The sequence below is a fragment of the Miniopterus schreibersii genome, assembly GCF_964146895.1.
Source record: "Miniopterus schreibersii genome assembly, chromosome: 12".
Lineage (NCBI taxonomy): Eukaryota > Metazoa > Chordata > Mammalia > Chiroptera > Miniopteridae > Miniopterus > Miniopterus schreibersii.
This window is the reverse complement of record NC_138112.1, coordinates 70,377,306-70,393,528: the sequence shown is the minus strand read 5'-3', so window position 1 is coordinate 70,393,528 and position 16,223 is coordinate 70,377,306. Positions and strand designations below refer to the sequence as shown.

General features: G+C 41.9%; 1 protein-coding gene across 1 annotated transcript in view; it reads right to left on the bottom strand.

Annotated features, from left to right (window-relative positions):
• Positions 1-15,889, bottom strand: part of KDM2A (lysine demethylase 2A) — a 93,264-nt gene extending 77,375 nt beyond the window's left edge. Inside the window, exons 1-2 of the mRNA XM_081152994.1 lie at positions 15,748-15,889; positions 13,553-13,678 (exon numbers count right to left, since the gene is read on the bottom strand). Of these exons, the coding sequence (XP_081009120.1) occupies positions 13,553-13,594 (42 nt within the window). The 5' untranslated portion in view covers positions 13,595-13,678; positions 15,748-15,889. The remainder of the gene's footprint in view (positions 1-13,552; positions 13,679-15,747) is intronic.
• Between the last annotated feature and the right edge of the window lie 334 nt (positions 15,890-16,223).

The following is a 16,223-nucleotide window of genomic DNA, read 5'->3' as shown; positions in this document are numbered from 1 at the left end:
CACCCCCCAAGGAGAATTAAGCCTAAAATCAGGGATCAAGCCAGAAACCAGGACATGTGCCCTGGAGAACTGAACCAGCAACCCCTTGGTGCCCAGGACAACGCCCAACCGAGCCATGTGGGTGAGGAATATTTTTGTCTCCTTTAAAGTTCAAAGAAGAAATCTTGGTAGGCTAATAGTCAATTCTAGAAGACAAAAGAACTGTCAGTTAACTTCTCACAATGCCTATTACTGACTGAATACTTATGCCCACTATCCAAGGAACCCATTTCCCAGATCAAGGAATAGGGGAACCAAACTAATCGTGAGAGAAGCCTGATGAGCACAGTGTAAGAGCAAAGGTAACTGGTCGGTCTCAGAACATGAGCAGCCTGTTTCTCCTTTCTCTTATGACTAGAACAAGTGGGGCGATCAGATATGGCAAATTCTTGTTCTTTGGCTCCCCTTCTTTGACTGTGTTCTGACCACCACCACCCTGATAACTGTCAGCACTTCACCAGAGAATGGAGTACTTTTATTACGCTCTGCTTTATCCTTTTAAATTATTAATTTTGTTGTTGTTGTTAATCCTCACCTGAGGATATTTTTTCCATTGATTTTTAGAGAGTGAAAGGGAGGGGAAGGAAGAGAGGAAGGGAAAGAGAGGGAGAGAGAAAGAAATATCAACATTTGAGACACACATCGACTGGCTGCCTTGCGCCCATGCCCAACCAGGCAGGGGATGAAACCTGCAACCCAGGTATGTGCCCTCGACCAGGAATCAAACCCGAGACCGTTTGGTACATGGGACTCTAACCACTGAGCCAAACTGGCCAGGGCTTTACTATTCATTTTGAAAGACAGATCCTTGTTTGTGGGAGTGAACTATAATAAGGCAATTTTTAAAAAGAATATGTTTCTATTAATTTTTTTAAGAGAGAGAGGAAGGCTGAGGAAGAGAGAGAGAGAAACATCATACACACCGAGACTGGACCAAATCCACAACCTGGGCGTGTGCCCTGTCCGGAAGTGAACTGGCAACCTTTCAATGTACAGGATGATGCTCAGCCAATGGAGCCACACCTGTCAGAGCACAGTCTCTCTGTCTTCATGACAAAGTTAACCAACCAGTAACGTTAGTCTCAAACATATACATGGTACTGTGCTATGTATATGCCAAGGAAGTCATAATTTTTCCTCAAGGAGCGTATAATCTGACATAATTAAACTTTCTATCTTGTATCCATTTAGATATCATGAGGGGTAGAGAGAAAAAATTATGAGGATTCAGGAAAGAGGTTTTCTTCAGTACACGAGATTAGTAAACAGTATTGCAAATGGGCTTTAGGGGATAAAAAACAAGGCAGGGGCAGGGAGACAGGATATCGCAAGAAAGCAGGTAGCTTGGTTTGGCTGGAACATATGTAAGTTAAGAGTAGATAAGCCCTGGCCGGGGGCTCAGTGGTTGGAGCATCGTCATGTACCTAGTTTGCAGGTTCAGTCGGAGGTCAGGGTTCATACAAGAGGCAACCAAGTGATGTTTCTCTCTCACGTCGATGTTTCTTTCTCTAAAAATCAACAAATATATCCTCAGGTAAGGATTAAAAATAAATAATAAAAGAGTAGATAATAAAACTAACAGTCAACTGGGGCCTGAATACCAGTCTAAGGAGTTTATGCCTACAATGGCAAAACCTTAAAGCTAACCAAGCACTTATAAATGATTTTCAAAAGGTAAATTTTGTTTTCACTATTCCACTTGTGAAAAATTAAAGTTCATCAAGGTTAAGTAACTTGCCCAAGACTACACAGAATATAAGGTAAAATTCAAAGCCACATCTCATGAACCAAAGTCCAGTGTCCATCCCACACCACGATGACTTAAGAGTGGGAATGTCACAGAGGATGGGAACCACCTAATTAGAACCCTGGATGCACAAAGTAAGAAATGATGGTAAAGATACCCAGAAAAAAATCTAAGAAGGAAGCTACTACAAGAGTGCAGACTGAGTCAGAACTAGGACTGGTAGCGGGAATTACAAAGAGTTGCATATGAAAATCCAGCAGGTCTTAGCAACTGATTAAATGGAGGATAACAGAAAGAAGTAAGCCATTAACAAAAAAATGTCGTAGTCACTCCCATCTTAAAACAAAACAAAACGAACAAAAACCCAAGAGAACCTTCTCTGGATTCTGCATCTGAACACGATTTGTACTGCTTCTCTCTTCACAGCCAAACTTGGCTAAACTTCTCTTCATTTACTGTCTCTGTGTAACCTCACATTTATTTTGAAGAACGTCTTCTGCCCCTAAATGCCACTAAAACTCCTATTTAAAGTCACCAATAACCTCTATGTTACCACATCCATGGCAATCTCAGTCTTCAATATACTCAGTGTCTGAGCAGCTGACCACTCCCTCCTCTTTGAAACACTATCAGTATAAAGTGATGTTTAAGAATATAAATTGGAGCCCGGCCGGGCATGGCCCAGTGGTTGAGCATTGACCTAGGATCCAGGGGGTCGGGGTTCAATTCCCGGTCAGGGCACATGCCTGGGTTGCGGGCTCCATCCCTCCCCAGTCGGGGGCATGCAGGAGGCAGCCGATCAATGACTCTCTCATCATTGATGTTTCTCTCTCTCTCTCTCTCTCTCTCTCTCCTTTCCTCTCTCTGAAATCAATAAAGATATATTTAAAAAAGAATATAAATTGGAGCCAGACAAACAACTACCTAAAATGCAACTACCTTGATTTTACTCATACCTCTCTGGCCCCTCCTTCTCATTCCTTTAGTAAGCCATTCCATATCTACCCAACTTCAGTTACCATACATATGCCAATGAGACCCAGCTCTATCCCACTAAGTCCTTCCTTAGGCCCAGAATCATAGTTACCTACTCAACAATTCTACAGGCACCTCATATTCAACCTGCCCAAACTTACTCAAAATGGATTTATGCTATTTTCCTCAATCTCTAAACCTACTCTTCCTTCAGTGTGCACTATCTCAATAAAAGGACTGCACCACAAGTCACCAACATGAAAATAATCTGGGAGTTGTGCTTACATGTACCCCTTTAACCTCACCCTCCACACATCCAATGAACCAAAATCCCATGATTCTAGTTCCTAAATATTTCTCAAAACCTCTCTAATTTTACTGTCAGTACTCTCAACCACACCATCGTATCTTAGCTGAACCTCTGCAGTAGCTTCCTAATTGGTTTCACCAAATCCATTCTTACGCTCTCCCTGATCCTTTATACTGCAGCCAGTTGATATTAGTCCAAGCATATTATTCCTCTGCTGAACATTCACCTTCCCTGCTGCCTTCACGATAAAGCCCTACCTGGACTGACCCCTAACAACCTTGTCAAGCCTTTAACTCTTTCCTCCACTCTCTTCTCTCCAGTTACACTGGACTTTTTGGTTTCGTTTTGTTGGTAGGTTCTTCAAATATATCAGATTCCTTCCAACCTCAGGGTTCTTGCATATGCTAGTCACTTCTCTTTTAAAGCTGGTTACCTCTTACCCTTCAGGTCTCAGCTTTAAAGGCTTTCTCAGGAAAAGTGTTCTCTGATGCCTTCTCCCACTCCTAAAGTTTAGATTAGGTTACCCTATTACACACTCACTGCATCCTGTATTTACATTTGCTGTCCTTTGTTTAACTATAATTAACATTATTAGTGTAAGTTATTTAATGTCTGACTTCCCCACCAGACTGTAAGCTTCATGACAGAGGGACCATGCCTGTTTTGCTCATCACTATATCCCAAGAGCCTTGCATGGCATCTGACACATGGTTAAGTGCTTGCAACGTTTTCTCATCCCTACCATAGAGCTTTAATGCTGGTCCCTCTACCTAGAGCTCTACTGACCCAAATCTGGTCCCCTAAGTCCTTGAACTTCACAAAATTGGCTCCTCCTCACTCCAGTCTCAGTTATAAAATGCCATCTTCAAAGGAAGCCTTTACTGATCACCCAATCTCAAGAAGTTATTCCCATCATACAACAATTTCACCACCCTCTTAATTTCTTCAAAGCAGTCAGCACATCTGAAACCACAGTACAGCATTTAGAAATCTAACAAAGCAAGACCCAAGCAAGTGCCTGACACAGCGTAAGCATTCAACAAACACTTAAGTGACTGAATCTCCTGAATGAAAAAAGATGACATGGGAACACCCCAAATTCATCAGCAAAACATTTAAAAGCTGCTCCAACAAAGTTGAAAAAGTGGCAGTATAGCTCAGCAGGCTTGAAAGCCTGACTGCCTATTTTGAATCCTGGCTCTTTCCCTTATTAACTGGAAAACCTTGGACAAGTTACTTACTATACCTGTTTCTAAACGAGTAAAATGGGAATTAGAATCTACCTCAAAGGGTTGCTGAGAATTAAATTAGTTAATACATTAAAGTGCCAGTACCAAGCACATAGTATACATTCAATGTGTACTATTACCCATCAGATCAGGCTTTTCCTCCAAATGTTTCAAATGCACAGGGTGACTTTTCCTTTATCTCTCCCACCCTAAAAGGGCCACCATTATTTTTGTACACGGAGCAATTCCAAGGGCATCTTTCACATAGATTAAGGTATGTGAAGGGCACCTTCTGGTATTGTGCGGCATGGTAGCACCATCTCCAAGTTCTAGCAACCGCTTGTGATGATCTAAAGGTTAAGATGATCAAAAGGCACAAGAAACAGGGAAGCACTTTGGAAACTTAAAAAGTACTGTAATGCAGAAAGATTAAAACTACGTAAATGGTTTTTCTGAAAATTATCAGTTATAATATTTTAAAAGGGGTGGAATGACATCTTTGTTTATAGGACATTTGTAAATAAAGCAAAATTTCCAAGCAAAAAAAAAAAAAAAAAAAAAGACTATAAAATGATCACTATATTTACGAATCTACATTCTCTTAAGATCACTGTAAGAAAGGTTGGCCAGATTACTGCTCTGTGATCCAGGGATATAAAGAGATGGAATAACGGTCAGGCTACCTAGAATTCACACTGAGGACTACAACTACCTTGAGGTTGTTTTTCAGAAATGGTCATGGGGTATTCAGCTGTAGGGAAATTCATAATATGTCAATATTTGCTTACATCAACACTGCAGCTCTTATCTCATTTTTCTATCCTTCAAAGAGAATATCAAAAGGAAATTTCTTCTTGAAACTTAATTTTTTAAAAAATATATATATCTTTATTGATTTCAGAGAGAGGGAGAGACAGAAACAGCAAAGATGAGAGAGTAGTCACTGATCAGCTGCCTCCTACAAATCCCACACTGGGGATCGAGCCCACCACCCGGGTATGTGCCCTGACTGGGAACCGAACCACAATCTCCTGGATCCTAGGTCGATGCTCAACCGCTGAGCCATGCCTGGCCAGGCTGTTGAAACTTAATTATTGATCTCAAGACAGTGAATACTTACTTTAGTTACCCAAATAGGTTGATCTTAGAAAAAACTAACCATGAAGTAAGTTTTGTGAAAATTCAACAAATAAAAATGCTTCATGCTTACTTTGGCAAAGCCCTGAGAAACAATCTGAGAGCGCTTTCAAGATGTTTTGTGATAAGACTTAAAATTCTAAAATGAACAGCAACTAATCAGGATAACATACATAAAACCTATCTACTGATTCTCAGTCTTTACACTATTGGCATTTTGAGTCAGATAATCCATTGTTGTGGGTAGCTAACCTATGCATTTAGGATGTATTAACAGCATCCCTAGACTCTATTCACTAAAATACCAGTAGTGCTCCCCTAATCTGACAATCAAAAATGTCTCCAGCCCTCGCCGGTTTGGCTCAGTTGTTAGAGGGTTGGCCCATGGACTGAAGGGTCACGGGTTCAATTCCGACCAAGGGCACCACGTACCTTGGTTGCAGGCTTGATTCCGGCCCTGGTCATGCGGGAGGCAACCAATCAATCAATGTGAGGATGTCTCTCTCTCACATCAATGTTTCTCTCTCCTCCCCAACCCCTTTCTACTCTCTCTGAAAAGCAATGGTAAAAACATCCTTGGGTGAGGACTAAAAAAAAATTTTTTAAATGTCTCCACATATTGCCAAACTCTTTTGACTGAACAAAAATCACACCCAGATAAGGACCCAAGTTCTCTCTTCCCCCTTTCAAAACTCCCTCCTTCTGATCTTCCTGGTAACCCAGATTTAACCCAAGTCTACCTCAATTCTTCAATTGCCTTCACCTACAAAATCTTCAGAAATCAATTATTAGAACTCCCTCAATTAGAACTTCCTCCATGTCAGTTCTGTTATTCAAAACCATAGCTGGTGATAGAGCTGATACTAGTACTCAGGGTTCATGATCCTAATCAAGCACTCTTTTCCATCATAACACATTGCTATTCATCAGTCACCAAGTTTTAGCAGTCCTTCTCTGCCAACATGTCTTGCTTACATCCCTTACTTTCCAATTCTACTATTTATACCCCAGAGCAGTGGTTCTTAAACTTCTGCATGCATCAGAATCACCTCGCTTGTTAAAACACATTTTGCTGGACCCTAAGCCCAGCGATTCTGACTTAGTAAGAATGAGGCAGGGCCCAAAAATATGCACTGCTAACATGTTCCCAGATACCCAGATAATGCTTATGCTGATGGTGAGAGGACAACACTTTGAGAACCACTGGCCTAGAGTTCGGGTACCTTTCACTTTAAGAGGTAACTTATTTCAGTATTCTTCCAGACACCTCCCAGCCCCATAACCACAAAACTATTATTTCTAAAGCTGTGATCAAATTACTGTTCTATTCAAAATATACCACAACTTACGGCTCTCTATTTTCCATACCTGGCTTTCATAATTGTTTAAAATGTGTGCCCAACGTTATCAACAGTGCTTCCCTCCCAAAACAAATCTTCCACTTTAATCCTACTAATCTAATGGATGTCTTCGGAATACACCTTATAGGCTTCCCACTCATAGTACAGCTTTATGCTGTCTTTACCTCCTACAAGGCCACCCTCTCCCCTCCTCCTCTCTACCTACCTGAAGGAGGCCTTCACCACTGTCTTTGTCAAAACCACGTTTGGTCACTATCTGCTGCCTTTATCTTTATGGTTTTAAGTTTTTACCAAGTACTCACAGATAGAGAAAACCCCCAAGAACCTAAAATTTAAAACAGAAAACAATGATATGAGTGACATGCATAAATAAAAGGCCTGACATACACACAAACTATACAAATACTGGTGTTTTAAGAGATTAAGTGCAATAAATGCAAAGTTCACAAAAAGAATGTGCCAATCTTTTTTCACATATGATTAAACACTGGCTGTCAAATATTTACAGCTATTTCATTTAGAATATTAGCAAGCATCTGTTAGAGAAGAAAATTTTAAAGTAGAGAAAGTACTTAGTCTACAACTTCCTACAACAGAAGTAGGTATTGTCCTGGCCAGTGTGGCTCACTGAAGGGTCTCGAGTTTGATTCCCGGGCAAGGGCACGTACCTGGGTTGCAGGTCTGATCCCCACCCTGGTCCAGGTATGGTTGGGGTGCATGCAGAAGGCAACCAACTGATGTGTCCCTCTCACATCAATGTTTCTCTCTCTCTCCTCTCTCTCCCCCTTATTCCCTCCCCCCTCCCTTCCACTCTCTCTGAAAATCAATGGAAAAAATATCCTCACTCCTTGGGTGAAGAGTAACAAAAAAAAAGTGGGTATCATTTGTTTTCTGTATGAAATGGTGTGAGAGAAGGAATATGAGCCCTGGCCGGTTTTGCTCAGTGGATAGAGCATCGGCCTGCGGACTGAAGGGTCCCAGTTAGATTCCAGCCAAGGGCACTACGTCGGTTGCAGGCTCGATCCCTGGCCCCGGTCGGGGTTCATGCGGGAGGCAACCAGTTGATGTGTTTTGCCACATCGATATTTCCCTCTCTCCCCCTCTCTGTCTCTGAAAAGCAATGGAAAAAAATATCCTCTGGTGAGGATTAAAAAAAAAAAAAGAAACACGGGGTTCAAGGTCTGGTTCTACTTCCAACCATGATCTTGGGCAAGTCAAGCAAGGTTCCCCCAAGCCTCCATTTCCATAATAAGACAAATTAAGGTTTAAAACTATACAGTCTACCTTACAGGTTTGCTTTGAGGGTTAAATAAGATAATGTATATGAAAGAACCTAATCTAGTACTTGGCAGGTGATAAGCATTTATTGAATTTTAACTTTTGTTAATGTGAAAGCACAATGCAAAAATACAGTATTATTACAAAAATAAGATAAACAGAGCAAATTAATGAAACCTGATTAAGGATGTCTATTTCCCAAGAAAAAAAAATTTTAAGGATATAAAATAAAGAATGTAAGTCCCTCAGCATGGTATACAGTAAATGTATCAATTCCCTGACATAATGGCCAAAATCAACACTTGAAAATAACACAAACTCCATCACTTGCAACCTCACAACTTTAAGGTTGTCTAAAAGTCAGCAAAGGCTTTTGACACACAGAGCTTAGGACAGGATTAGAGGCAGGAGAACTTAAATTCAGACTGAGCTTTTAAAGTTTAACTAGACATTTTCTTACTTGTTCTAATGACCCAAACATTATAAATGTGTTCATCTGGCATGTGTATCATGCGTAAGTCTTTATCTGCTACAGCTTAGACCTTCTGGTTCTTACGTACACTACAAGACCCACTACTCAGAGATTTTGCTCATCCCTGTGCACCAAACTCTCCTCAATTCTAGTGGCCTATTCCTAGCACTCAAGAAAACTGGTAGTACAAAAAAGTATTAAGGCTTCCAACAACATAAACAAATACTTATTGAGCACTTTCTATGTTGTAGACTGAGTACCTTTTTTTAAAAAAAAAAAAATCTTTATTGATTTCAGAGAGAGGAAAGGAGAGAGAGAGAGAAAGATAGAAACATCAATGATGAGAGAGTCATTGATTGGCTGCCTCCTGCAATGCCCCGACTGGGGATCGAGCAGGCAACCCGGGCATGTGCCCTGACCGGGAATCGAAGCCAGATCACCTGGATCCTAGAGGTCAATGCTCAACCGCTGAGCCACGCCCAGCCGGGCTTTAAGGCTACTTATTGAACACTTTCTGTGTGTCAGGCACTATTCAAAGCATTCAATATACAACATAAAAACAAAGTCTCAACTCTCAAGGAGCTTACACTAATGGAGAGATGTGCACAAATTTAAGAATGGTAGGGAGTGATCAATGCTCAGCAAAATAAAACATGAGAAAATGACAGAGCTTAAATATAGTCCTTACTCCGGATCCCCAAAATACAGCTCACTGTGGAAGACTTATACATAAGAATAAATAATTAGCTCCCTCATTTCGAATCACCCGAAAATGGACAAGTTTTTCCTGTATCATCAAGAAGGAGGCTGACACTTTCAGAACAACGTAGTCCTCCACAAACAGACTGAAAAATAATTATAATTTTATAATTAAGTAATTATAAATAAGCAAATTCAACATTTCAGACCATCTATGATTTTTTCTCTAGTTGTTAACAATATGACACTTTCATGCTAGGTAAAAAAAATGCCTTAAAATTAGGATTTTATTTTGCCTAGTCCAGTCCTGGTCAAAAGACCTTAGAGTGGGGGCACTGCCAGGTAGCCCACAGTTAGTTAGAGCATCGTCCTGACACGCCAATGTTGCGGGTTTGATCCCCGTCTGGGCACATACAAAAATCAACCAAAAAATGCATAAGTGGAACAATAATCTGATGTTTCTCTCTCTCTCTCTCAAATCAATAATAATAATAAAAAAAAGACCTTGGAGTGGGGTCATTCAAAGTGGGACTGTTTGTAAAAGGGATAATCTGGTAATCGCTGAATACAGAGAGACAATTTCAAGGGTAACCCAAAGAAAGGAAAATATCATCATGGCTTCAGTGTCCCCCGTTTCTTGCAAAGATAATGATTTAACTATTTCAGAGAAATCATATGTACGACATATTAACAGGAGTGAACATCCAATGGTGTAATAACATCCTTTAGAAAAATCTCTTAATCTCATCATCAAAACTGAAAAGTAAAATGAATTCTCATGTAAATCAACATCTCCCCTTCAGATAATACCACAGGCTTAAATGAATTCAAGAGAAAAAATTATTCAGATTATATAACTTCTTTTACACTGAAATACACTATCTTCATGTTCTTTGACACTGACTTAGATGTTCATTTGTTTCTACAATTGCCTTTGGCAGGGGCTAGGGAATTATACTATACAGGTTGATGGCAGGTATTATAATCCTGTATAACAAAGGTCATCTTTTCCAATAAAAATGAAAAAAGTCTCAAGTTAAAGTGAAGGTCATCATATTACATAGCATAGAAATGTTAAGTATTTACTTTAAACACACATTATTTTGTCCTTGATTTTCTATGCAATAAGGATAACTCAGAATTGGTGTGACTTCAAGACTCTAAAAGATCATCAATTGTAATTGCTAAGGATTTAACTACATTTCAGATTAAGAAACTGTAAGATATTACGCTAAACATTCCCTATAAATGAATACTTAAATATAAATGGAGAGTCACAAACATCCAAAACTACTCCAATACTTTGGCTTCTGAAATCAAATGAAGGAAAAAAAGGTTCCATCTTTAGTACCTGTCAATGTTTTTCAATAAGGTCCTACATCTAAATTTATTAAAATACAAAAATAAATCATTACCTCCAGACAACCAAAGATACACCCATCACCAAAACTGAAGCTTCTGTTCCTCTCCTCAGGTATATCAATTTGACTTGGAGATCTACCTGGCTACTACTAACCTTTTCATTAAAAAAAAAAAATCTATGCTTTGCTTTAAAAAAGCCACACAGTATTTACCCTCCCATGTAATTTCCTATACTGCAAAATGTTTTCTGGTTCCAGAAAGTAGAGTTTATGCTCAAATCTACACATACACATCATCTTCAAAGGTACAATTCTCTTCCACATGTAATAAATAATAGTTTGGTAAATGACAAACCAATTTTTTAAAATTAGCTATTTCTGATATTTAAAAAAATGACTTGTCATAAAGATGATATAAACTTATCAAAATTTACTATGTCAGTAAAAGGCATTAAAAGGAACTATTCAATCATGACTATAGTATAGCATTCTTATTAGTACGAATAGACGGTTTTTTTAAAGATAGGTAAAAGGTCGCCCCAGGCGGTGTGGCTCAGTTGGTTGGAGCATTGTCCCAAGTACTGGAAGGTCACAAGTTTGATTCCCAGTCAGGGCACATACTTGGATTGTGGGTTCGATCCCCTAGGGGATGGGGAGGGCATAGGGGAGGCAACCAATTGATGTGTCTCTCTCACATCAATGTTTCTCTTTCTTCCTCCCTCTCTAAAATAAAAAATAACATAAAATAAAGATAGGTAAAGGATCTTGAATACAAAAGCCATTCTAGTTCCAAAACGAGTTTAGACTCAAGACTTTTAATAGTTTTAATAGTACTATTTTTCTTTCCCAAGAGGCTATTTTGAAGGTATTTTAAAGAGGGATGAGCATTTAGGTTCTGTCCCCCAAAATAACATGAAGTAACAGTAAATACCAATATAGTAAATGTACTACATGATTCAATTCAATTTGACAAACATATACCATATGAGACCAACGTACACTTTCATCACTAAGCCAAATTGGTAAACCTCTCATTTTGTCTTTCAAACTTTGTGTTCCATGTCCAATTACTGCAAAACAAACCTAAGTTCTATACTATGACCTACTTTAAATATAGTCAAGGTGTTAAAAAAATATATATAAACTACTATAAAGATTAGCCTTTATACCTTTATGTTAGTCTTAAAATTGTTCAAGTAAGATCTAACTTAATCAGTAGAGAATTCTGTAATATGAGTACTCACTGAAGAGATATTAAAAAGTTTATTTAGTAAGCAAACTGCCACATAAATAAGCCACCAATATGCTCTCATATCAAAAGTTATGCTATGGAAGGGATTTACACTTCAGATAGAACTTTATCATATAATCTTAGGAAAACAAATGTCAGTCACCCTAAACTTCCAATTATCCAAAATTCTAAGAATGATCCCCCCAAATATCTGATATTCCTTCTTACATAACATGGCTACAACTGAACATGAACCAAGAGAAAAACAGGTTAGATAAGGAAAGGGTTAAGGTGTGCAACAGGTAGCAATCACTGTAATTAACAACAACAAAAAAATCTTACCAGGACAAAAATCAGATTCCTTGTATCTTCCCACAACTACCTTGTTAAAAAATGTGAAAACTTTTGTTTGATGAAAGGCTCTTCCTTTGAAAGACTGGATCCCAAGATCCCTCAGATATTAATGTAACAGGTCAACAATTCTACAAACTTGACATGTAAGCGTAATCTTTCTTTTATCCCAAAGTTTAATCAAGAACGGTCAAAACAAAATAATTCCTCAATGTACAAAATTCCACACTACTGATACACTTTATTCCTAAAAGTCAGATATAAAGAATTATAATCTCAACACCTGGATTGGGAGACAAGAAGCAAGTCTCTGAAATAAGGCTTGCCAGAACACATGCCTGCTCGATATACTTGCCAATACACTCCACACCTTTTTACCAGTCGCATCAAGGGGGAGTGGAGATGATCAGAAAACGGGTTAAAGAATTACTATTTTTTCCCTCCAAACTAAGTCTAAAAAATGCAGAGCCAAATAAACCACCATAAATTCCTTCAGTGATTTTCTAGGTCTTTCAGTTCACCAAATTTCACATCATACATACAAGTTTGTGGCTTTCCTCATACCCCACTCTACAAACACAAATTCAAATTTCTGAAATAAATATATGGTGAGAATATTAATAATGCTCTCTTTGACTAGGGAAACAAAATCAAGTTCTTAACTGCAATAGGGAAACCTTGAGAGGAAGGCAGGGCCTAAAAGGAACATGTATTCATATGCACATACAAGCTAATTCCCTCCAAATCATTACTAAGTAAAAATTTCTTTCAACAAGATGTCATACATTCCTCCCAAAATATAAAATACAGAATTTCATCAACATCCAGTATTCTACCTTTTCTCAATCAACTGCCCCCCCAACCTACCTTCCAAACCTATCAAAGCATTAATTTGTTTAAAAAAAAAAAAAAAAGGCTCCATAGTTCTACTCCCCAGCTCAAGGCCACAAATCCTGGCACACCATAATCTTTAACAAAATTATATCAAACTATCCTTCCTCAAACAGTTTTGCCTCTGAGATTTACATTCTAATCTAACTTAATTTGAATTATTACAATGTCAGTATTGCAAAATTAGGAATCCTCGTCACGTTGTAATCCACAAAATCCCTGGATTTACAATGGTTTTATAGAAGTTAAAGGCTACATAATAACTCCATTTCCAAACAGGAAGAATAAGGCTCTAACCACTTGGCATAAAACCCAAATGAAATATCGAGATACACCTTCTCCTCCCCTGGTGCACAGAAAAGCCACCTGGAAAGTTATAATCACAGTATGTTCACAAATGGAAATAGTACAGTTATTCTACTTCAAAACTGGGGGGGGGGGACAACGACAAACAAACAAGAAAATACTAACCAATCTCTGACTGTAACGAATCCTTTCTTCTTCGGGTTCCATCTCTCACTCTTCTGTTGAAATTACTGTCAAGAAACCACTCCAGGGCTGCCTTCTTCTTCCTTAGGAACCAGACTGATTGCAACACTAAAGGATAATGAATGATATGAGCAGAGATAAGAACTCAAACTCAAGCTTTCCTTTCACGGGGGGGAAAAAGTGTTTAAAATATGTGTAAGTTAAAGGCTCTTTGAGAAATCTGGTTCCTCTTCATCAGTTTGGGACCTTTCTGCTCTTGGGCAATGTCATGACCAACATTAATCGCATTACAACAGTCCCAGGCCTAAACCAAAGGAGATGCTAGTTTCAGTTCCCCGTGGTGGAGCCACACCACTTGTTTCTCCCCACAGGATACAAATAGCAAGGATCCCCTTCATGGCAGCATTAGCAAATAAGTAAGTAAGTAAGTAAATAAATAAATAAATAATTGGGGGGGTGGGTCCTGACCAGGTGAGGAAGGCCCTGAGGTAATTCAGATCCTAACCAAATTAGATCTCTCACACTGGTAATTAGAAACTAAAGGAAAGGGCAGACTAACCATACAGTAAGAGGACAAGAAATTTGGATTTGAAGAGAGACTTCAAGACAATTTCCCATACCCCTCTAGAAGGCGACAATGGTCTCCTTCCTTCCTAGACTCCCGGGATCTTTTCATTCCCAAACCAACCCTCCACCCCAACCCAAGATGTGTACAACTCTGAAACAAATTCGAGAGAGTTGCAAATCAGGGACAAAAATTCCACGAGATCCTTCTGGGTAAATTTTTAAAAAAATAAACGGTTCTACCTATAGATATAAGTAAAATACGTATTTTCCAAAAATTAAATAAAGACAGCTTTGCGCGACGGATCCATAATCCCAAGAAAGGTTTTTCTTTTTTTCTAAATATTTTTATAGATAGTGGCTTCCATAGGAAATGCAGATTTGTTTTCCTTTTTTCTAACTACACTACCGCCACGTTAATAGCATCCTTTCAGAACTGCTACGAGACCAGAGGACCCCATGACACAGTTTTCAAGAACAGTTCGCGGCAGAGCCCTCCTGAAGGAAGCCCTCGCCGGCGAGGACGGCCCGGGCTTGAGAACAGCCAGGGCCGGAGAGCGAGAACCGCAAGTCGAGCCGGGCTCCCCCTGGGAACGGAGTTTCAATGGTTCGCCCATCGGAAAAAGAAATAGAAACTTTACATTAAGTCTTTAGATAACGCCGCGAACCAAACTTCCAAAGGGGGGGAGGGTAGAGGGGGAAATCTCACCGGGGATTTTGCTCCTGAGTTCTTGACCAAGTGAGAAGTAAAAGACTCCCAAAACTGAGAGGAAAAATTAAATCCCAAACGTCTTCGGGTTTTTCCGTGGATCAACCCAGTATCCAGAGAGGGTCAGAGCGACCCGGGAAAGAGGAAACAGTTGCTGAATCAAAATCTCCTCTTCTGGCTTTGGAGACCGGGAGTCGGAGGCGTCAGGAGAGGGGAGCGCGACCCCTCGGCGCCGAGCCCGGGGCGCCCCCGCCTCCCCCGGGCCAGCGGTCAGCAGCCCGAGCCCGAACCCCGGGCCAGCCCCGGCCGCGGGGAGCGCCCTCCTCGCCGTGCCCTCGGCCAGCAGTCGCCCGGCCGCCTCTGGAACCCGAGATCGGCGGCCGATCAGCTGAGACCGGCCGGCCCGAGGATCCCCGCGCCGCCCCGGCCCCCCGGAACGCGGGCCCCGGCCCCGGGGGGCAGAGAGGGCGGGAGCGGCGCGGCGCGCCGGGATGGGGGCCCGGGCTCCCCTCGCGTCTCCCCCTCAGCCCGGGCTCCGCGCTGCGGGACGAGCCCCCGGCTACTCCCCAGTCGCAGAGGAGGGATTCCGGAGGATGGGCCCCCTGGCGTTGCCCCTCCTCCCAGAGCGCCCCCTGCCCAGAATAGACAGAGCGGCGACAGGCCCAGCCGCTGGGAAGGTGCTCTGAGAGCCGCAGCCGCCGCTGCCGCCGCCGCTGCCGGGGAGGGGTGTTGTTTCCCTCACACAGGAGGAGCCGCTGAAGCAGCCGCCGCCATTTTGAACCCGTCAGACTCTCACATACACACAGCTCCTCCGCGGCGCACTGCGCAGGCGCCGCCTCCCCACCCCTCCTCCGGCTCGCCTATCCACCCCCCACTCCCCTTCAGGCCTCCCTATGCTTCTTACCGCTCTCCCGGTCGCACGTGAACGCGCACGCGTCACTTGCCTCAACGCGGACACTCCGCCGGCGCGCGCACGCGAGGAAGCGTCGGCCTCGAAACGCCCGCGCCCGGCGACGCCGACGCGGCTCCCCGCCCCCCCTCGCGTCAAGCTGCTGGCCCTCCCGCAGGCCCTCCGCCCCCACTCCCCGCGGGCTTCCTTCCAGAGCTCCGGCCCGGCCCGCTGCTCGCGCCTGCGCGCAGGCCAAGGTTCCTCCTCCGCGCGCGTCCCCCCCCGCCCCGCGCCCTTGTTCGAACACACTCACTCACACACGTACACTTCGTCTCTGTGACCCCGCCTCTCGCCGGCCAGCTGTGCCGGCGGCCCTCCCCCACCTCTCCTGGGAGGGTGGTGACCCCCGACCCCCCACAAAGCAAACAACCCCCCAGCAGTGGGGAGAAGCGCTCGGTTCCCCTGCAACCGCCCCAGTCAGTCCCTTCAGT